Consider the following 24,626-nt stretch of genomic DNA (forward strand, 5'->3'; position numbering starts at 1 on the left):
TGGATGACAAAGGGTACACTGGGGCACTGCTTCTGTGCACTGACATCCGGACCCTCAGCTGGGGCAAAATGTCATTTTTACAATAGTCAATTGGCGTAAACATTGTTTTTACACCTCAGGTTGTGTCTATGTCAGTGACAGTTGCCAAGGCACTAGTGTAATCTTTGTAATCCTCACATGTCTAAATTGCACAAATCTGGGGTCGGTATACGTAATTTGTCACTGAGCCTGAGACTGACGTGTATTAAAGTTAAATTGTACAACAAGGAAACAGTTCAACATTCAACAGAGTGTATGTGTGTAGCAGCGCAAAACTGCGATTGCTTCAGACAGCTGAGTGCCATTCAAAGGTTGTTTTTTAATTTACTTTATGATGGAGTTTCTTTTAGTAAGTGTTTTGTATTACTACGGCGTTTCAGAAACATTTTAATAGCATTTTTTCGGAGTTTCACAAATGAAGAAAAACAATCAGCACTTTTTCCTCAGAAGTATAAACAATTTAAATGATCTTTCTTTTAAATGATCTTTCTTGGTCAAAAGCAAAAAAAAAGGCAAATGAATGCCCAAGTCTAAGGCATACGATCAATAAACTTGTGTTTAAAAAAGAACACATTAAATGAATATAGGACCTAACATTTTAAATACATGTAAAAAAATCTCTGGGAAATAATGCAATATATAAAATATTGCAGGCCTGATTCACCAAGCCATTGTATACACCAAAATCCAATTTAGTTCCACAGATGTATGATTTAGGAGCGCACACTCCAGTGCGGAATCCACAAATTGAGAATTTACATTTGTAAATTGCTGTATTCTCATGTAAAACTACATCAGTTTGAGGCTAAATTTAGGGTGGAGTAATTTTACTCCCTGGGGCTCCGAAGCCGGGATGCCATGGAAAGTCAGTGAGCTCCGACAAAATTGTGACTATGTGGGATATTCACAAACCTTTTTCACCTTTCCGGCCCTGGATACGGGCACAAGTAAACGAATACCCTGTGTGAGTGTGGAGGGAATGACCCAAACATTGGTAGAGAGAGAACTTGAATCTCAATGGAGAAAAGCAGTTTTCTTTGGAGAAAAAGATAAAAGTTAGTACGCCCAAATGCACTTTAGCTTAGAAAGTTCAAGAATAAAAATAAACACCGCTTACTTTTTAAATTTTGCATGTGTAAATGCTTATGACTAAGTTCTCGTGAATAATCGCACTGTCTCCGTTTCCCAGAAGTACGCCTGAAATTTTATTGCAAACTTCTCCGAATGTAGGTGTAAATATGATGAAGTAAATGTACAATTTCGTGTAGTGTGTGTGTATCCTGGGTCCATCGCATCGCATTTTGTCTTTGTTAGAGTGTTGTTTTAATGGTGCCGTGTCACAATTCTTGAAGGTAAAGAGGGGCATATTATCATATAATGTTCTGGTGTCAACATGGGCTTCTATTGGAATTCTCCAGGGCATATTATCAAGCCCATTATCGCCGCTTTAGCTGCAGTTTTCTGCCACTAAAGCGGCGATAATTTTAACGCTGTGCTTGATAATATGCCCCAGAGTATTTAAATTGGATATTTGTTTATCTGACCACATGTAGTTGCACTTATTAAACAGCAGCAACACAGGACGGTTGTACATCTGCCACTTTCACACATTTAGGAAATGTGATTGTTTTGCTAACTAAATTAAGAACTGTATTCCCCGACCCACACCCTGAACTGAAGCGTATTTAGAAACGACGGGATTCGAGGCACTTGATTTAAACATATATATGTAATTAACCTTTGCGTCGCCCTAGCTATAGGGTCTGGTGGCAGGCAGGCACCCACTAGCTTTGCTGTCTTATTTGTGTAGTAGTGAGACTCTGTGAGACAGTCCGTGTTGTACCCGTTGTTTTTACTACGTGTGTAAATTGTTAATTTAAACACCTGAAATGCGGTATTGCTTATAGAAGTTTCTAAACGCGCGGTCGCAGTTTGATTAAATCGTTCAGGAAATAAGAACGTGATTAATAACCATTTATACAGTCTGCCGAATACACTCCGGGGTCAGCCAGAAAATGGATATGTTACGTTAGATTTGATGTAGATTGTATCACTATAGGCAACCAAATCGAGTCTTCGCAACTCAGCAATATAAGGCGAAATATGATACAACACTGCCCCCTGGTGCATGAAGTCCTATATGCTTCTCTCAGCTGGTCCAGCTCTGGATCCAGCACAGATGGGCTCCCTAAAGCCTCAGTGCCAATTCATTTCCTGTTTTTTTGCTTCAATGCTTTGGCACAATTCATTAAAGTAGTCATAGCCCCTGATGGTATTTAAGTTCCAAGATTTGCTACTTGGTCCAGTTAGCAGCATATGCTTTTTGTTTTACAGATATTAGTTTCAGTTTTTGTATAACCTATACAACTTTCCTTGATTTTCTACCAGATACTCGCAGTACGGTGTTAAAAAACAGGATATGCTGAAGCTTAACTCAGTAGAAACCACTTGCAACCTGTCAACAGGAATTTACCTTAAGGTATTTTTATGATTTTAAATTATTCTTACATGGTGTCAAAATATTCCTTTTTATCTACTGAAAATCATGTGGACTCCTTGATCAAGTAGGATAGACAATCATTTGGGACACTTTAGAACATCGAAAGACAAATGGACAAGTGTTGAAATAAAATGAAAGGTATCACAGAAAGTTTTAAATATTTAGCATGGTTAAAAAAACCATCACGATTTCTGGTGTCTGATCGCGTTTCTTTGAACCTCTGACGCCTTTTTCACCATTCAGTCCGAAGAGATGGCTCTTGAGAAAGGAGAGGGAAGCAGTAGAGGAAGAGGGCGGGTCAGGAATGGCTTCATCCGGTTACATCAGCACCTGGCTCCTTGTGTCAGGGAGTCTCAGTCCCACGAGGCCCCCGCACACCAGAACCGTGGACGCCAGGAGGATGGGGATTGCTTTGGTGATGCCCACGAGGGAGCCGAAGAAGAGGTTTCCCATCACTGCAGCCGCTTTACAAAGCGCGTTCAAAAAGCCGAAGCCTGTAGCCCTGTGGGAAGGGAAAGAAAGAAAGGACTATTCAGAGTACGCCGCCATATTGAAGGCTTCAGTCACTGTAAATATGAACCGACTTCAATATTTGCCATGGGTTTCAAACATCTCAGGAAATGGGGAGTATAGTTTTTTTCTCGATACTTGTGTGCACTCAACAGTGCCTCTCTGTACAGTGCTTAATCTGTAAAATAAGTGCCAGGGCCCTGACCGGGAGGCCACTGCAGCTTGCACAACCCATCGCCCCTATCATCGTTGCCAAAACATCTACTAACCAACTCTCTCGCCTGCAAGCGGGACAGTCCAGATTAATCCAGATCCCCAAAGCTAAAGGAATGGCTGTGGAGGCAGGTATTAGTCCTTTTTAATGTATAGTGTACTCATAACAAGTGTTGTTCTGCTCATCTCTAAATTAGATGAGCAGCGACACCATGTGGAAGACTGTCCTAAGTGCGGTGTTGACAATTAAGTGCTGGTGCCGAGTACTGGAAACCAATTAAGTGCTGGTGCTGAGCACCGGAATTCACCAGCTCAAATTAAGCACTGTGTTTCCCAGAGAACAAGACAGACACTAGCAGTCTACTCACGCCTGACAATGTAGGGCTTTGGAAAACTTGCTGTCTCCTGTGCCACGCTCCATCCAAAACCCCACACCAAAACGGAAGGTGTCGGGGAATTTCTGCCTCCCATCCCTGTACTTACCCAGTGCCTGATTCATGCATGCGGTGAGTCTAAGAGATCCCCCAAACCAGTATCTTACCTCCCTGGGGCCCCTGAACTCTAACAAAGGCCAATAACCAGAATTCAACACAGTATCCCCTAGGAAATAACAGGGACATATTTATATATTAGGAAATGAAATAAAAAATGAACACAGAAATCAAAGAAACATATTGTAATTTTGAAATGAAGGAGAAATGTTCGGAGATAGTGCGGATTAAAGTACTGTCATTTCTCCTCATGCAGAAGTCCAGATCATCCTCCACTTGTCCTCAGGGGATGTAAGGGGCCAGCCTCACTAACCTTTGGAGAAACCCACTGGCCCAGGGATCAACTGGGGCAGAGTCCTTAGTACTTTAGGTTGTCAGGGGGCTTGCCCTTACAGTTGTCCATGGGTTGTCACAATCCAAGTGTTCAAATCCAGCAGAAAAGGAACTCCCTCTTCCTTGTGCAAGAGTCTTAAATGAGGGTAGAAGGTTCTAGAAGCAAGGCACCCCTGCCCAATATCAGGATGCTGCTGCTGCATCACCTCTCCACCTCGTCCCAAACTTCCTGCACATCATGCTGGGACAGTTCAAGATGGCTCCGTCGAGAAGTCACCGGTCTCATCTCCTCTGTGACCTTCTGCTCCCCGCTGGATGACATCACTGCCAGGGTCTTTCACACCGAAACCTCATAGTGGAGCCCACTCCTGGGTTGGCTCCAGTTGTCTGAGCTTCCTCCCTTGTTCGCCCTTTGTGGGCCTGGAGCTGTCCCAGCCCTGGTACAGTGACAGCTAATTAACAGATGCAGATTTATTTCCCCACCCCTTCCTCCGCCGGAGCTCAGACAAGCAATGTTAATTGCTCCTTTTGTGTGCCGAGGCCTTGGCTCTCTCTGCTGGGGAGCAGAGTAATTAAGTTGACTCAACAGGGTGACAAAGGGCTGGGCTCTGATCCTGAGCTGAGCTAGAGAAATATGAAAATTCTGGAAGACCCATAAGGTGTGCTTGCATGATCTTTGGACCTGCGTAGTCGAACTGGGTGCACGTGTTTCACCCCAGAAACCGATTGCGCTGGCCCAATTTTAGATGTTATGTACTGCTGACTGGGGTTTTATAATCATGCAAGTTATTATATGTGCCTTTTTTATTAACTGGGTGTTATATTGTGTTATGCATTAAGAGAATTGTGTATTGAATGTGCAGTAAAAATATTCAATTAATTACATTGACTCCAGCAGGATACAAAATAAAATATGTCAATCGCATCAGAAAGAGAGGTGCAAAGAGCACATTTGCTGGTAAAAACACATGGTGAATCGTTGAGTGCTCTGTACCTGACTGAATAACAAAGACAGACGTACTCTTTAAAATTTAGATTTACTCATGATTCAACTTTGGGTCGCTAACATCTCCTGATAGTCTGGGACTTTAGTATGTGCTAATGTCTCTCACTCTGGGCATGTTCATACTAAATCACTCATGCAGACTCTGGATTCTTTCTTTCATTATATGCAACCTCTTCCCCATCACGTATGAAAGGACACAGAGCTGATTTAATACTTCTTCAGGACATTCTGTTTGCTGATACTGATATACAATTACTTGTGTGTAATGACCATTTTATCTGATCATTCATAGTAATCAATGTAATATTTGCCATTGGGCCAAGGCAGAGAATGGCCCAGGTAGCCACCTCAATGAATATTTGCTCTCTCAAATTAAACAGAGCAAATTCAAAGCCCTTGCTGCTGATCTCCATCCATAAAATACACTCATTGGACACTATATCTCAGCATCACCGTCTGTTTGGCATCCTCATAAACTCATGAAAGGAAAACATGTGCAAGTAATATGGTGCAACAAAGTATAGCTTGAAGCAGTAGTATATGTAGTTTCTTTCTGCTTAAGAAATCTGGAACAATTCCTACCATTTCAGGACCCATCCAACCACAAGCAATAGTTGGTCCACTGATCAATATTAAACTGGGTTCCACAAATGCAGGTGTGCAAGCTGCTCCAAATTCCAGAATGAACGACTGCAGCACATGTAGATCGGTGTTGCTTGGTGTTAAAGAGATGACGTGCGACCGTGTCTCGACTGGTAGCAGATGAGAAAGTTGTTTTTACTTGTCTTATATTAAATGCATTTTGACCAGAGCATATGCTGAAATTAGAGTGTATTTACACTGTCCTTCATCTTGCTCAGACATCACACCATATCACGTGATGACTATTGCTGTCTTTCTGTTATAAATAAAGTGTTCCCTGAGACTTTCCTTGCTGTGCCTGGCCTAGGACATCCTAACTGTCCCAGGCTCTTGTTGCGCAATGTATCATTTCAACTGCTCGAATAAGCAGTAAGAACGTCTAAAACTCAATGCAGTACCACTATGAGAGAATCTTTGAATGTATTCTCCAGCAGAATATTCACCTTTGCTTGTTCCCCATTGGGGAAGATCCTGTGATCCATGTGCTCGTGTAGAATGTATGAATGTCTTTGTCTAATGCCCTCTAAAAGGACACTGATTCTTGTACCCAAGGAATCCCCATTATCCTCAGCCATAGAAGGGGTAATCTATGCTGGATTTCTCTTAGAACTGCAATGAGTTACTTTTGCTTATGATTTCATGATTTGCTACTAAAATTACTAAAGCCATGTTTATTTTGTATGTCTATGAATCCACTTATAAAGTTGTGAAACAACAAAAACCCTTGTCTGTCACTCTTATCAGAATGTTTCAGCGTTTCTCTTTGAATTCTGATAATAGGAACTAAGTGGGGGTTCCAGTCGGGGAGCACCAGAGTCCCTATCTGGACTACACCGCTTCCGGTCCTAGCAGTTGGCGCACTCTTTGCTTTGTTTCTCAGGATAAGTTTAAGAACCGACAGATCCACTTCAGATCCTGTGGCCATCACACTAACCAAATGCCTGTTAAATACTATGCTTGGTATATAACTGTGTTTGGTATCCCTACCAGATTACCTTCAGGAACAAATGGCTTTTGTATTCATTCCCTGGACCTATGAGCTTCTGATGTGCTGGTAGACTAAGGCACATTTGTTAAGTGGAAAGGGGATAGGAGGTTTACAGTCTTAAAACTACCTGACTCTAAATGTTAGAGATACTCTCACACTTCCTATCTTAGGGGACAAAGTAAAAAACCTTCTTATTCCAGTAGTAATCAAAGTTTAGGGTTTTACAGCTCATAGTTCTCTCATGGTTAACACAGTATAGTAAGTTTTAGTCCGGCTGTACTTAATCCTAGTTACTGGGGTCTATAGACAATTAATGTTGTGCAGAGTGCCTCACACATGACCAAATAAATAAAAACAAATACCTTCTGTCTGTAGGGTATAATTCTACAGTGATCACATCCAGGGAGTTCCAGGCAGAAATGGTGAGTCCATTGTAGAGACACAGCATGCCTATCATCATTGCTTCACTGGTACCAAACCACAAGAAAAAGCAACTTATGCCAGAAAGGACCATAGAACCACCTAGAATGAAAAATCAGAGTTAGTGAGGACTCTCCTTATGCAAAGCTTCTATTGAACTATATGCATAAATAATAATGTACATGGTGGAGGTGTATAAAATACAGTAATGGAAAATCATATCAGCAACATGTTTTTTCTTATAAATCGGCACAGAAGAGTGCACTTGAGTGCTTCCCTTCAGGAAATATTAACTGGACATTCAGAGCCCGATTACGAGTTTGGTGGGGCAGCGCCGGTTCCGCTATGCCGTCGCACCTCCAAACCTGTGGTGAGGCTGCCTGCATGGGAGTCCGACCCCTTGAGTTGGAATCTGGCGGTCGGAGAACGCTACCGCAACGCCCCCACGAGTCTGGCAGTCCTTGGACCTCAGTGTTCAAATACACAATATGATACTAATATTGACTGTAACTTGTAAAACACTGGAGCCATTAAAGGCACCTTCGGGTTTTGTTGTGATTCTACTTTATCTTGTTTACAATAACAAGGATGTGGCAACAGACTTGAATTACAATATTATCAACCACACAACTGCTCTTTATAAGGAGGGTTGAGTCTCACAAACCTTTGACAAAACTGGCTGTGTTCAACTCTTAAAATTCCAAAAAGTTAGGTTTGAAGCACATATCCGTATGGTTCTCACAGTTCAGACCACTTATGCATTAGCTGTGTAGTGCTTACAGTGGGTACGGAGGAAAGCCAAGAGTTTTATCCAGGTAGTATCTGCAGTGGCTGGCATGATAGAGGTCATGGATTTGGATATTCTATGCCAGCATAGAACAGTGTGATGTACATCTTCAAAAATCATCTGTCTGCTGGCTCGGACAGTGATGCTCAAGGAGTGTATGGAGTAGAAGGTGGTGGTCAAGCTGGAGAGAGAGGTTGCACTGTGCAACAACAGCACTCCTACTCAAGTTCACTTTTGCCTGCAACTGCTGAAGCACACTCAGGGTCAGTTCTACCTGGTACCCCCCTGTACAGCCTCAGTGCTTTTGCGTTGGGACTGTCCTGATAGTTCTCCTGCTCCATTTGCCCAATGTTGCACCCGAGCTACAGTTAGCCATACCAGGTAATGGTCTTTAGGTGAATACCACAAACATGTAGCAAAGCCTGGAACAGTAAATTATTATGCTGAAGAGGAAGTAACAGGGCAGCAATGCCCGAGAGGCTCTGAAGTGCTGGAAGTTTGGTTTTACAAAAACATGATGCTAGCCGGGCCTGGTGACTTAATGGACTAATGTGTCTACTGTAGGGGCCTGCGTTTGACCTCATGGTTACAAGTTCAAATCCTGGTGGGTCAACTTAGCCTTTCATCCTTCTGAAGTCGATAAAATGAGTACCATTGTGTTGAGTAACAATTAAAATCTGTTGTTCAGCACCAGGATAAATGAGTATCCCATCCCATGTCTCCTGGAGGCCACAAATCTAGGCATGTGTCATGCACTTGACAAACCAGTAGGGTACAATGAGGGAAGATATGCTGGTGCAGATCAAACCTTTCCTTCCCCCGCTGCTTCTGATGCCTGCTCATTCCTGAGGAGACCACAGAAAGACTCCTGTGGTCGTAGTTCACCCACAGCCATGAGGACTTCAGCATCATCCCTGGGTCAGCCCAGAAACAAAGATGGCCTCAGTGTCACCAAACACACCTATCACCAATTTTACAAGGGTTACACATCAGCCTGCCACCACCATCACCAGAATTTTCTTTGTGTGGACTGCAGGAGCACGTGCGATCTAAAATGGCGAAACGTGCTTCAAGCTCCATTACAGCCTGCAATTTTTGCTAATTTTTAATGACGGATTGCAGTTCGAAACGTCTATGGCTGCATGAATATTGGGATTTCCTTCCCCCTGGCCCATACCTGATGCTTTTTTAGTCATTTTTCTTGCCACTGTGTCCTCTCTTCTGCTCCTTCTGTGCCCCAGTCAGAAGCCTGCTTTTCCAGAGACTGCCTGAAGGAGACTTTCTTAAAGAGGAAAGTCTTATTTAGCTTGCTGCTGTTTCTTAGAGGTACCGTTTCTGCCTTTTGCTGCACATTTTAAAGGTGAGGTCTACTTGTAATGAAATTTGGCAACTGTCAAACTTTGCTTTTCTGAGAACCATAATTTCACTGGTTTATTGCCTACTTTTTCAGTATTTCTATCGCAAAGAGGAGGATTTTGTTCACTGTTTTCATAATTTTACCAACCTTTGAGAGAATTGTCTATTAAAATGTTTTTTAAATGGACATTAAAACACACAAAATCCTCATATTAAACTAAATCAAGCATCTTCTTCACCAACTGCCGAACACAAAATGGTGGATTCACATGCAGAATTAATGGCAAAAATTGTGGGAGAAATACAAGCCGTACGTAATAATACAGATGCCATCTGCGCGGATATTAAACATTTGCAGAGAGATATGGCAGTGCTAACAATTCAGACCTCTTATAATGCTATTAAAATAAGAGATAATAAGGCTGCGATTGACCAAATGTCTCCTCAGGTTAGTCATATTGTGACTATGAGGAAACAACTTCTAGACCTGGAAAACAGAATTCGCCAGAATATTTTGCGTATTTCAACCTGCCAAAGAATATTGAAGGACAAAACTGTAGATCTTTCTACGAGAATCTCATTCCTTCAATACTGAAAATAAAATTTTCTGAAAAGTTAGAAATCAACAAGGCTCATTGAGTTCCCTGATATACCCAACTCAATCCAAACCAAGACAATTGATTTTTAAAGTACTGCGACACCATCATCTCGTACTTATTCAAAATGCTATCAGAGAAATTCCAACGCTTATGGTTGAAGGACATACAATTTATATCCATCAAGACTTTTCAAAAGAGACGGTAGTCATGTGCAAGTAAGTCTTTGACATACACACCACACTAATAGAAGCTGGATATAAATATGGTTTGTTTGACCCTGCAGTGATGCCAATATGGACAAATGACGTCACCAAGTCCTTCACCTCTCCTTCTGACTTAATTGCTTATCTTGATCTTCATGCTCCGGTGGCAATAGAATGTCAGTCTTTTACAAATGCTACTCAATATTTGTTACTGCATAACTAATATTATGCTTTCTTCTATTAGCAGGCTGCATGCTCTTCATTGGATTCCTGAAGAGTACCTTCTTATTTTCAATAATTCATTAAATGTATTTTGTAACTAATCATTATAAATGTTTGTTTGTCTTGTACTTGGGTCTGTCCTTATTCATGGGCTACTTGTTTGTTCTCTTCCCTTCTAGTTTTTCTATTTCCTATATATATAGCCCACTTATTATTACACTTTCATGTCCTCTTTCATCTGTTATGGCTAGCAGTTCTAAGTTAAACATTGTTTCACTTAATGTTAACAGCCTACGACATCCAGTAAAACAATGGAAAGTTCTAGATTATTTATACAAATGTAAAGCTGACATCTGTTTTATACAAGAAACCCATATTGATGTTAACATCCTAGTATCTATGATAAATTGTGGGTGGGAGTCATAGTGTACTCACCAGCTTCTGGTCGCAAAAATGGTGTTGATATCCTTTTCTCTTTCAACTTAACATTTATTATTTTAAATCTTAACACTGAGTTAGATGGCTGTTACATTTATGTTCATATCCAAATTGATAAATCTTCTCTCCATTTAGTCAATAATTATGCTCTCAATCAAGATGACCCCCATTTTTGGCAAACAATTACATCTGAAATACCTAATGTAGGACCTGTACCTATTATTATGGGGGTGACTTTAATATAGATTCGTCCCACTGTTAGACAGAATTTCCACAGTTAACTTTCACCCTACAAAAACATATGCTTTGTTTAAAGCCTTTCGTTCAACTACTAAATTATTAGCTCATTAGTGACTTACAACCCACGACTGAAAATAACTTTACATTCTTTTCAAATGCTTATTCTACAGTTTCACGTATTTGATAATTTATTATCCTCCAGGCATTTAACTCATATGGTTTCCAGTTCTAAAATAGAACCCACCACAATATCAGACCATGCTTTAATTTAACCTTAGTTGATGTTCCTCAACATACATATAGAGGGAGAATGAATACTGATACTTTACTTTCTGACCAAAATCAACTCAAATTTGCAGTTGCTATGACAGATTATTTCCAAAACAACAAAATTAAAGATATCTCCAAGATTACTCATTACAACGCTTTTAAACCATACATACGAGACATTTCCATCTTCATAATGGCATATGAGAAAAAATTATTTAAATTCCAAATTATCATTACTAGAGAAACAAATCACTACAGTGGAACAACAATTTATATCTACTACAGATACACAATTTAGGCTAAAACTGCAAACCCGTTGAATTGAATACAATACACTGCTTAGTAAAAGAGCAAACCTTTATATTTGTAAGCAGAAAGTACATTTCCAGTTTAGTGCTAATAATGCAGGTCATATTTTTGCAAACTATATGCATATTAAAAGAGATAAAATACAGATTCCTGCAATTCAATTCTCAACTGGCCGCCTACTTTTATCGACCACAAAAATAGCTCAAGAATTCCAAGAATTTTATTCACATCTGTACAGTAAACCCCAAGATACAATTACTCAATTTTGTTCTCATTGTAACTAACGCTTTCATTGTAATTTACCAACGCTACCCCTCACAGATAGAAACATTCTTGATTCCCCTTTAACCATAGAAGAAGTATAGACTGCAATTAAATTCTCAAAGCCCAAAAGTGTACCTAGTTCTGAGGGAATTCCGGCAGAATTATACAACACTTTCTCTACACAAATAGCCCCAGTCCTCTTATCCTTGTTTCAGGATTTTGCTTTTAATGCTTCTGTTGAGGGCACATTTAAAGATGCCACAGTTATTGTGCCCCCGAAACCAGACAAAGACCATGCTCTAATCTCACATTTTCAAGACAGTAAAACATGTGCAAAAATAATCGCACTTGGACTATCCTTGGTAATAACTCATCTTTTTCACCCAGACCAAACTGGTTTTATGAAAGGAGGCTCATCAGCATACAACACAAACCTTGTCTGTCAAACTATCGCTTCATTATCTAAAATAAAGCACCCTATTGGTCTTTTAGCTCTAGATGCTGAAAAAGCATTTGAATAAGTTAATTGTAAAGGTTTGTTTAAAGCTATGGATGCATTTGGCTTTGAAGCAATATTTCTTTCAATGGTTCAAGCTTTGTATTCTTCACCTCAAGCTACTATGGGCCTAATTAGGATGTCGGTCAGAAAGCCTCCAACCGACATCCTCGGTTTGCTTTCCGACCACCGTATTGTGATTACGACGGTCGGAACTCAAACCGGCAGGTTATTCCATTGACTTCTGATAGGCTTAAGGAGCCCGTCGACTAGTCATAAACCTCAACATAAACCCTTACGGACGGTGTTTCTGCTGTCAGGATCATTATGGTTTCAGACAGACTTTCCATGTCTGGCTTTCTGACATGGAAAGCCTGTCAGAAAGCGAACTAGGGAGCCCCTAGCAAGGCCCCCATCCCTCAGCGGCCTCCGGTTGAGGGCCAAGGGGACTCCCGATGTGGTTGTATCCAAATAGGGGGAGCGGAATCGCTGACCTATGGTCGGTCTGTTCTCACACTGAGATGGTGCCAGGCAGACGCAAGTCTGTCCAACATCGAAATAGGTCCCTATATATGTTAATGGTACTACTTCTGCATCATTTGCTTTACATAAAGGTATGAAACAAGGATGCCCTTTCTTGCCCCTATCATTTTCACTAGCCCTTGAACCTATTTACATCTTCTACGTAATATGTCAGTCAATACTGGAATTAATGTTAATAATGTTACTCTAAAAACGTCTGCTTATGCTGACAATTTTCTACTATATATTAGTGACCCCCATAACCACTATACCCAGTATACTGAGTATTATACAAGAGTATGCTTTACTGTCACGATATACATTGAATATTCATAAAACTGAATTTTTTCCACTGAATGTCTAATGTACAACAGATATGCTTAGTGATACCAATATTATTTGGAATTCATCTAGTCTAAAGTACTTAGGAATTCATTTTAAAAATACAGTTAAGGACACTGTTGACACAAATTGTAAAAAATAAATCTCACATATTACAGAGAAATTAGACAAATTGTGTTCCTTGAACTTATCCTGGTGAGGGAAATTTGAAGCAATTAAGAACTTAATTACACCACAAATATGTTACATGCTATCCATGCTGCATCTGACATTCCCTACTTCTTTTTACAAGACCCTGATTACAATTCTCATTAAATTCATTTGGGGTAACATAACTAACCAGAAAGAGTTAAATATAAAACATCACAGCTCTCAAAAATAAAAAGTTGTTTTGTTCTTCCTGATTTTCAAAAATATAATTTCCCTTTTTTAGCTGCACAAAGTGTTTGTTGGTTTTTAAGCTCAGATGTTGGTCATATCATTTGTAGGTCGAGCATTCAAGACCTCTTGTATATACTTTAGTACATATTTATATGTGTATGTACTTTGTGGGCTCTGGAGATCAGCTCTAGGACTTGACTGCTTCCACTTAGGGACTTTTTTCTCTGTCCAACTGCCTCTATTAAACTGTCTTGATAGAAAACGACCAGTTGAGGTCAGTAAAATACCAGAATTGCTTTCTGCTTGTTGAACTGCCTCTATTTAACTGTCTTGATAGAAAACGACCAGTAAAGGTCAGTAAAATATAAGATTTGCTTTCTGCTTCTTTAAATGCCCCTATTTACCTGTCTTGATAGAAAACGACCAGTAGAGGTCAGTAAAATACCAGAGTTGCTTTCTGCTTAGGGACTTTCCTTTTTTTATTTGTCTGGCAACTGCCTCTATTTAACTTTCTTGAAAGAAAACGACTAGCAGAGGTCAGGAAAATAACAGAATCACTTTAGCATTCTCTAGATTCCAGTCCATAGAAACTGTCTTCCACGAGCACCTGTAGATAATATTAAGTTTTTTAAATCTTGTATTTTCAGTGATATGACCTCCGAAGGCCCTGATTTTATATTAAAAAGAGAGCTTTGTTCTATACCATTTCCCACTGAAAGGCAATATTTCTCTCCATGTGTTCCCATACCTGGCGTGTCACGCAGTTTGGTGCTTACTTTCCCTCCATGTTAAAGAACAGTAGATGTTTCAGCACTCAGGCTAATGTGCTGCATAACTAAATATATATAAGGTCCCAGAGGCGAGACCGATTGCATTGCAAATGCTTGTTTACATAGTAGTTAAGGGCTATGTATGTGGTCTACATAGTGGGTTGGATAGTATAATTTGTGGAGGTATTTATAATCATTTTGGAAGACTGGAGTGTTGAGAGCTCAGTTGAGGACAATGAAGGTAGCTGATTTAGACATTTTACTCCACCATTCCAAAGTTTCTTTGTTTCTTCCTTGTGAATAAAAAAAAAAATCTACTCTCGGTGGATGGAATGTGATAATAGCCTTTTGGGCCGTCTGCCTTGGCTATACTGGTTGTTCCCTCTCGTTATTGGCCCCTGCCTGTCTAGGCCTAGATCTCTGTTCAGGGCCTTCAACAACCAGAACAGTCAGAGATAAGGCTATGTTAATAAGTCATGTAGCACAAAGGGACATTGTCCAGGTAAAATGCTAAAGTAAACACAAGGAGATGATGGGCGTAGAGCTGATACTTTTCAGCCACTCACCTCCAGTCACAGATCTGGGTTGAATCCATCATAGTTCTTTAGCTTGCTTCGCCACCCCAGTTCAGACACAGCTGTATGCAAATCAGTCTTGACCCTGTGCCTCATGGGAACAGTCCAGCCCGAACTGCCAAACCATGTCTTCCCTGGACTGTGAACAAGCATCCTGGGACTGGTTTCGGGGTAACATCCCTCGGGATGGAACACCACTGGCAGTTTCCTTGTATGCCCCAAACACTGGGCAAGCACAGTTCCTACAATCACTTACGCCATCCCTGCTATCTGACCCTACAGCGCCAGCATTATTGGGGGGGGGGGGACTATAATTGTCGTATGATCTTGACCTGGACCACTCCTGGGAGCACAATCCATTCAAACTTCAAAACACCTGAGGTACTGGGCAGATCATATGCAGCTTAAAGGCGCTTGGCGTAGTCAGCATCCTGAATCACTCACTTATTCCCACTACCTGCATACACGGATCGATGCAATATACTGTTCCATGGAAGCCCTGACAAGGGTAAAACAAGCGGAAAAATTAGCGCGGGCGCTTTCAGACCACAACCCATTGCAGTTGCATCTAGCATGGGGCGCTCACAGAGCTAGGATACCGACTTGGCACCTGTCTTTCGCTGTACTTAGAGACGCGGTGTTCCACTCTGCCATATGACAGACTATTACCACATATTTCCAGGAGAATACTGGCACTGCCTCAAACAGGGCCATAGAGTGGGATGCTTTTAAAACAGTTATCAGGGGACTCACCATCAAAACAGCATATGGCTCACATATGGCACTGACGGCGGACTTGCGTAGACACAGCGGTGTGAAGGCCTGGCGCCTGTGGACCCTCTGGTCACTCCTCAGCTGGCCAAAGCGTGGCTAGCGTATAAGGATAGTGCAGAAAGTCTATGTGCCCTGGACTTCAAACACTATTTGGCCCGACAACACACAGAAGGTGACAAAGCAGGTAAAATGTTAGCCTGGCTCTTGAAAACTTGTGCCTCCCAACCTCTAATCACAGCACTACATAATAGCGAAGGCAAACTAGTGAGCGCACAGGCGGCAATTAATGACTCATTCTATAAATACTACACAACTTTGTACAGGGCCCCAGTGGCCAATAACCTCCACTTCATACAGCGCTTCCTGGCACCGGTGCAGCTCCCGCAACTTACAAAATCCCAACACGACTCACTAGAGGAACCTATTACAGAGGATGAAATAGCTGACGCCATTAAGCAATTATTGTCGGGTAAGTCCCCGGGTACTGATGGCTGGCCATCGTAGTCTTACTCTACATACTCTGAAAAACTTGTGCCACAATTAATTAACGTTTATAAGGATGCTTATGACAGAGGAGCTCCCGGCGTCCTTGAGAGAAGCAATGTTAGTAGTACTGCCTAAACCAGGAAGGGATCCGCGGCTGGTGGCAGCATACCGACCCCTATCTCTATTAAATGGTGACTATAAAATATTGGGAAAGGTGCTGGGCAATAGACTAATAGAAACAGCATCCCTTTTGATACATGAGGATAAAAACGGTTTCATCGCGGGGAGGAGCACCGACTGAACCTGCGTCGGCTCTTCAGGTAACTGGACTGGGCCCGGGTGGAGACTGACACACTCTGGTTGGCAGCCTTGGACATTGAAAAGGCATTTGCACCCTAGGACGGCAGTATCTGCTGGGCAAATTTGGCATTGGGCCCAAATACCTGCGATGGGTGCATATACTATCTACGAATCCGCAGGCACAAGTAAAAACAGGATGCGACATATCCCCACAGTTTGTCATTGAGCGAGGCACCATGCAGGGCTGTCCCCTGTCACCTATCCTATTTGCATTTGCTAGAGAGCCCTTAGCATGCAAGCTGCGACAGCGGAGGTTGGACTGGGGATTATCCATGCAGCTAGGAAATGGCATATAATATCGCTATATGCAGACGATGCATTGGTTTACCTTCAGGGGAGGGTGCTGTACTGCCTGATTTGATAACACTCCTGGATGCCCACGCGCAGGCCTCTGGCCTTCGGGTTAACTGGCCTAAGTCAGTGGTGTTTTCCATAAGAGTGATCCCACCTGAAAGGAGGCAGGGTATGCCCAGGACCCGTTAGAATGGGCATTTGACACCTTCAAGTACCTGGGCGTGCAAATCTACCAGTCTAGTGCAGACATCATAGATTGGAACCTGGGTAAAGCGGTATCCAGACCATGTGCAACGCTGTTGTTCTGGCACGGTCTTCCCCTGTCCCCTATGGGAAGCGTAGCCATTGCCAAAATTCTGCTTCTCCAAAGGCTTCTCTATTTCTTTACTGCCCTCCGGCACAGGCTGCCTCGTAGTATATTTAAAGAGCTGGAGGTGCTACTGGTGGCGCTTATATGGGGAAGCTCCAGGTCTCCTTGGCTGATGCCCGGTGGAGCTGTCCTATTCAGGTATAGAGGAGTTTGGCTCTGGTTCACCCCCTCGGCCTTTACCTACCCAGCTGGACATCTGATATTGTTTTCCTTGTCTCCCCGTTGTGTTTCTTTTCCCTCTCCCGCCTCCTCCCTCCGCAACTCTTTGACTGCCTCCCCTTTTCCAGCCCTTTGTGGAACCGCGGAGACTGCTACCCTTATTGTTTTTTGTTTGATTTTGTATATCCCGGCATTCGGAGATAATGCTATTGGCTTCTGTAGGTCCTCCCTCTTGGCGGTTTGAACATATCCTCTTTTCCGCTGGACTGCTCCTTGTTCGCCTTATTGACCTTTTGTTCTAGTCTACACCCCCCGCCCCCTCCCCATTGGTCTCCCACACACCTCACTTCGTATTCTTTCACTGATACTCAGGTCGGTTTTATCTGTCTCCCACTTTGACCTCTTGTTGCCTCCTGAAGTACTTTTCCCTTTTGCCTGTCTGCCTGACTATCTGCACTCCTTAACCCTGTTTACCATTCCCCCTCTACCTTTCATTCCCCACAAGACGTATGTCTTGTTATGCTACGCGCTAATAACTCATAATATTGTGTAATCTCATGTTTTTTCTCCTATGTCTATACTTGGCTCCTGTAATTGATGTAATTATGTAACCTGTAACTCGCTCATCCTCATGTAAAACCCTCTGATACCTCCGGGTCTAGCCAGCGCTATATAAAGCTTTACAAATAAAAAAAATACCAAACTGGGTTTTGATTGAGAGGAGTATTGCTGCTCCTTTTTCTCTTCCTAGAATCCTTACCAGAACCTTCATAAATTTGGGTTGAGTTTGTCAATCCTAAATGTAACAAAGCACGCTTTCACTAAGGTTGATGTATTATTTCATAATAAGATTATCTACTCTAAAAAGCGCCACAATGGTATAATTCTAAGATCAAACTACTAACTCCTATTTCTTTTAAGTCCACATGGATTGATGCTGGGATATTGTATACTTCTAACATCTGTCATACCAACATGTTTTTATCCTTTCCAGATCTACAATCCAAGTATTATACTCCAGCATCTGCTTATCGTTAGTTTGTCATCTTATGTAATACAATCCTCAATGACTACAATTTCTCAGCTCCTCACCCTTCATGTTCATATATGGAGCTTTTTAAAAAAAATACATAGGCTCTCTGGCCATATTGCCACTAAAACATATACAAATGTAATACTTAATCCTTCCAACCTCGCACAGCTGCCTCCATTGTGGAATCTTATTCTTAGTGCCAATTATACGACACTCAGTATGAAGAAAATTTGGCTCGCCAATGTTGCTAGTTGGTTACCGTTGTCTATCTCCCAATCCAATTAAAGTATTTTAAACAATTGCTATTGGTCTCCTGTCAAGTAATATGATGCACACCTTTCTGATAAACCAGATTGTTAGCATTGTAATTCAGAATCTGGCACTCTGAAACACTTTGATTCTCCGCTTATTTTTTAATTTTGGTCTAATGTTTCGGACACAATTTCTGATATATTTAAGTTTGATATACCCCTAATTTTTAACACTATTATAAACACATCTTTCTCCTTTCCTAAACCTTTATCATATATGGATATGAAATTGTTTGATCTTCGTATTTCATGTGCAATTAAAGCTATCACTTTGAATTGGAAATCTGTAAACCTTTTATCTGTATGTGGGATTGGATTCTTTATATAAGGGAAGGAATGGATTTTTATTTTAAGAAAACTAAAAAATCTCCTTTAATCTGAACTCTTTTGTGTAAAAAAATGGATTTATGTATTTCTAACTGAACAGATATGAATATGCATATTTTTGTAATATTCTAAAACCAGTATTCATATGTAGCCCTATATATGTTTATAATTGATATTTCTTTTCAAGGTTGGTATTTATTCGAATGCATTTCTTAGTGCACAATTAGATATCATGGGCCGTGTGTATAATGCATTTTACCATCCACTTACGGCCTGATTCATAGATGCGGGCTGCTTGTGACCGGGAATATTCTTTTTGGTATGTATGAATTCCAATTTACAATTCGGTAACATGTTACTGAATTGCAATCTGCAATTGCGAATACATACCGATTTGGTATTAGGAAGGGGCGTGTTTAGGGCATCCCTTCCTAATGCCGAATTGCAGCGGTATGTAGGAATGTTTGGCGACCAAAATGTGGTGGCAAAACATTAGCATTTTACCCCCTACTTCAAGTAGGTTGTAACCCATTTGCAAACTGGAAGCGGTCCCCAAGGGACCCCTTCGCCTTTGTGAATACTGGTGACAATGTTTTTAAAGAGAAAATGTTTTTTAGAGCAGACAGTGGTCCCACGGACCAGCTCCTTCTCTTAAAAAAATGAAAAGAAAACTTTTAATTTCCTTTTTTTAAACGCAACCCTTTTTCCTTTAAGGAAAACGGGCTGCATTTAAAAAAAAGGTTGCTTTTCAAAACACAATCATAGACATGGTGATCTGCGGACCCCAGCAGGCCACCGTCCCTGTGATTTTAGTAATTTGTAATAGGTCAAAATTTTAATATTAATGAGGTACGTCAATTTGCAACCCATTAGGAAACGCTACTTGAAACTCATAGAGTTTCACATTCATATAGCAATTACCGAATTGAATTTGCAGAGAATCGCATTTAGGTAATTGCTATTTGAAATAATGATACATGTAGCCCCTTAAGTACTGTGACTGTTTACTGCACTTTAGCTGATATTTATTGTCTGTTTCTTGTTCATCTATGTATAAAACTCAATAAAATATTTTGAACTTCAGAATCTTCTTTGAGTAGTGAGCACACTGTTCTTAGGCCATTGCCGTTGGAGAGAGAAAACCGAGCATGTTTCCATCCCACCAGTCTCATGGAATGAGTCCTGATATTCCTCTAGACTCCCACCTACGTCCTCCAATACGGGGAACACGCCTAGGCTCAGGGCTGTCTCATGAGGGGCCATCGAACAGGCAGGAGATAAAAGTGCTGGGAGACCTGAGGCTGTGCTGATTGTGGGTCTGGGCCAGCCGCACCACTGCACATGGATACTTTAGATCACAGCTGTTGCCTACTGAACATTTTTCAGATTTCAGAATCTCTCCCCATTTCAAATGTTGGTGTCATCAATAAGTAAGGCCTTCATTATGAGTATCACAAAGTTTGATGCAGGAATACTGTGATTCCAACCAGCATCCTTGCACCAAACTCTAGCAATTATGATGTTTTCCCTGGAATGGGCAATAATTGATCAGACTCGGTAATGCGGAGTTCTTTTCTAGGGAGTTTTCCCCGATTTTTGGTGAAAACCGCTGACATTTTCCCCCTGCTGTGAGAAGGGGGAAAGTGTTAGTTGGAGGGCTTGTGGAGGTGGGGGTGCAGGGCCAGCTTTGCAGACTTTATAATTCCAGCCTGGAGACATTTGTAATTGGCGAGATGTGGAATTTCACCCAGAGTATTCAGTCTGGGTGACATGCCACAACTTGTAATGAGGTGCCCAAGACTTGCTTTCTAGCCTTTCAAATTAACACTAGAGAGAACTTCGAGAAGGGGGAACGCTAATGTCTTATACCAACTTCTGTCACTAGTAGCAAGTTCACAATGTAAAGGGCTCCTCTCAAACCTCTAACATTGTAATGTGTTGCTGTCATCAGTAAGTTGTGACATATGTGCCATACCTAACATTGTTATCCGCCCTATCCTGTCCATCAGAAGAGCAGATACGATGTTCCCCGGTAACACTGCCAACGTCCCCAGGAAATTAACAAAATAAATCCAGTAGGCGCTGTAGTCATCATCAAAGGTTATCTGACAACCTGTCTTGTTGTGAAGAAAGGTACAGTTTATGAAGGTGCAGTCAATTAATTTGAAATCTTCGAAATCTGTGTGAAGGGGAAAGAAAAGAACATCTCGTCAGTCTTAACATCAGAAATCTAGGCATATAGATAGACAGATATACAAACCATGAAATAAGAAAAGCAAAAAAAATAACTGGCATGGATGGCATGTAGAAAGTACACACAGTGCATACTACAGTGACACTAAGCCCACTATGAATGTTTGTGAAAATGAATTAGCATATGCAACCAAACATTTTGTATTGCAACACAGAAACAATTTGTGACAGACCATACTGTTGTGTTTGCCTTTATGAATTTAAAAAGTACCTCAAACAGAAAAGCTAAACATAGGTTATGTCAAATGATACACCTGAAGTCAGCATGGTAAGTGGACACCAGGATTGGAAATGAAAAACAAGATGAAGAAAGATATTAGACAAGTCAGGTTAGAAAAGTGGGGTACTAGAACTGAGGGCTAGACCTTAGACATCAGCATTGATTCATTAAGAGCAGAATACAGGCTTAGAATACAAAATCACAATACAAGTTCTCTTGAAAAGCCTTAAGGGGACATGGCATCCAGTGGAAGCCTAGGAAACGTGCACTTGTGTAAGGCAGGAGTGGGCTGGAACAACCAGGAACAGGGAGGTCAGCAGAAGGGAGCCAGAGCTTTGTGGTGGACTCTCTAGACCACAGCACAAGTTTACTGCTTGCACCATGCTGTCTCGCTAGACTGCCTTAGCCTGTATTATATCCTGTGCTATGTCACTTAGTAAAGTGTTTGGCACTGGTGAATAATTTCTGGAATTAAATTCTTCAAACAATTTGCATAAATATTTATGGTAGAAATTTGAGTTATAAATGTAAAAAGCAATAGGACAATTTACTGAAGGATGTAAGATTTGTAACTAACTTGGGTATAAATAACATTATTGCCATTCTGAGAGAAACTGTAATTCCCATTTAATAAAGATAGTTTACTATTATTCACAAATCTTGAGAGCAAGGGGGTGTCAGTAAACCTACTTTGCTCCTCATCTATCTTTCCAATCACTATCCACACTCTGCTCTCAAACATGTGCCACAGTCTGAACTAATAAGGGTAAATACATTATGCCTGCTGCAATTTTCTTTTCTCATACATTTCATTAATATTCTTAATATTAAGGATTGGCAGGATTCCCTTGAAAATAAAAGCATTTTTCTTTTGCAAGTTAAAGCCTCTCTGCCTTTATGTTTGACATACTTAAAGCAGCTGTTTATTAGTTTTTTTTGTATTACATTTAATCCATTACAGTCTTTGGTTTTAGTTTTTTACCACCAACTTTTTCTCTAATAAAGTATCAATTAACTTGCTGATGAGAGTTGCCAGGTTTACACTCTCTATGCCTGCTCTCTAAGGTGTCCCCTGATAATCTTAGGCAGGACCAGAAAAAACATAAAATACAGATCACAGCTATCTCGTAGCATGTCTATAACAGCAATGATTCTGATTTGAGCTATTTTGTGATTGACTCTGTGCCTTCCAATATACGAGGTAGTCATAGATAGCAGCATTTAAGGTGACTTGAATAGAAGTATACAATAAATCTGAACAGCAAGATACCCACAGGACTTAATGCAGAAGAATAGCTTAATGTACACCTGTGAATAACAAGCACGTCAGTGTTTCCTCTCTTAGGTCCTGAACCAACTAGTGAAATTTGTGTTGATGAATTTTATTTTGTTTTTGTAATTGTTATATGTGTTCTAACATTATGATGTTTTTTGTGGAGACACATGTAGATACATGTGCACATGCATCTGTAGTTTGGAAATCATGGAGAATAATGATTGCAAGCATCCCACAAAAGAACATGCTTTTACCTCTACCAATGAATGTATATATCCAGTTTAAGTTTATTCTGCACGGGCAGAGTTGTATTTTGTACCGTTGGGAAAGTTTCTGAGCAAATGTGCTGTATTATAAATACATTTTAACATGCTGTGTTAGCCCACTGGGGTGCAATTTTAGCACAATATGCCAGACCTTAGTAGGTATAAAGTGATTAGTCATGACTGAAGGAATCACAAAATTGATATTTGTACAGAGATTATTGTCGATTAATTTGTACCCGTTGTTGGTATTAACATTTAACATCTTGCTTCTACTTTTTATCAACAGATAATCTCCTGTTTACGGAGAACAGTACATGGTGTTCTGTGGGGTATTATGCATACAGCGAACTTCATTCAAGGATACAATCATGTTGTATTTCAAAGTAGTATCTTTTGATTATTATCTAATATTATGGATGTTTTTATTTGCATTTTTTACTCCATATATGTATCGCCGTAGATAAGGTGTTTGTAGTGTCTCTTCTATGTCAATTGTTTGTGTTGACCATGTTGCATGTATGTAAATGCATCCAAAGTGGTGTTATGCTAGTTTAAAAAAGGCTAGTTTGCCAGCTGAATCTCGTTACGTGCGGTCACGCCGATTGAAGATTTCATTACACAGTGGAGTGTCGGAACTTGTTTTTGGTGTTTGTAGAACAGGCATTGTGAATATATATTACCGCACCACTAGGTAGTTATAGTTAGGTTTGCTTTTTCATAGATGGAGAGATTTCTGGTTTGCTAATTACTTTGGCCTAGTTTGACGAATCCTCACAAAACCTTTCCCCGAAAAAGTTCATCCACCTCAGCTCCTTCCTGGAAAGGTTTGGGGTGATCCATCAAGTGAGGGCCAAGAAAAAAGAGGTCCCAAAAAACTAAATCCCCATGCATTTTTCATAGACTTCTTTAGATAAGGCTACAGCAAAAACTGCTGCATGGAATTACACCAAATTTGGCAGGAAGCTAGATCTTGGTTGGCAGATTGTGCTTTTTGTAATTTGGTAAAAAAAAACCTAGACATTTGGACAGTTGGGCTAGCAAGAGTCTCACGAATGACCAGTGAGAGTGCAAAATAAAAAATGGAGGCCTTTAATTGGGCAAAAGACCCATTTTTCCAGTGAGCCTTAATGCTCTCTCTCACCCGCGAGGCTTGTGAGCGCTGTAATTGGCTGGCTGTTGGAATTTTAGAAATGAAATTGCCGCTATTCCTGTTTACTGTGAAAAATTGCAGGTGCTGTGGAAATTTGGAGAGGAGGTCTCTACGGCATAACTGCTGTGAGGAAAATAAATGTACATCGTTTAAAAAAAAATGACGATATTGTGAATAGTAAAAAAGGAGAAGGTGAGTTCTCAATACACTCTAGTAGAAATGTATATTGTATTGCTTGTTATTGAGAGGAAGTGTGTGCGACATAAGTACTGTGATGAATAAAAGGTTACATTTTTTTTAAAAGAATGTTACAATCTTGTGAGACTCTCAAAGGATAGTGAAAAATAGGAAGGAGTAGGTAATCTTTGAATACACTCTTGTATGCATACTTGTTACTGTAGAAAGGTGTCTGCGTGGAGATGGTGTTTTTC

The 24,626-nt window shown here is 40.7% G+C and overlaps 1 protein-coding gene across 1 annotated transcript in view; it reads right to left on the reverse strand.

The window, feature by feature from the left end:
- Positions 1-418: 418 nt before the first annotated feature.
- Positions 419-24,626, reverse strand: part of SV2C (synaptic vesicle glycoprotein 2C) — a 784,750-nt gene continuing 760,542 nt past the window's right edge. Inside the window, exons 11-13 of the mRNA XM_085632286.1 lie at positions 21,006-21,209; positions 7,085-7,244; positions 419-3,041 (exon numbers count right to left, since the gene is read on the reverse strand). Of these exons, the coding sequence (XP_085488412.1) occupies positions 2,858-3,041; positions 7,085-7,244; positions 21,006-21,209 (548 nt within the window). The 3' untranslated portion in view covers positions 419-2,857. The remainder of the gene's footprint in view (positions 3,042-7,084; positions 7,245-21,005; positions 21,210-24,626) is intronic.

The sequence above is a fragment of the Triturus cristatus genome, chromosome 2_1, assembly GCF_964204655.1.
Source record: "Triturus cristatus chromosome 2_1, aTriCri1.1, whole genome shotgun sequence".
Lineage (NCBI taxonomy): Eukaryota > Metazoa > Chordata > Amphibia > Caudata > Salamandridae > Triturus > Triturus cristatus.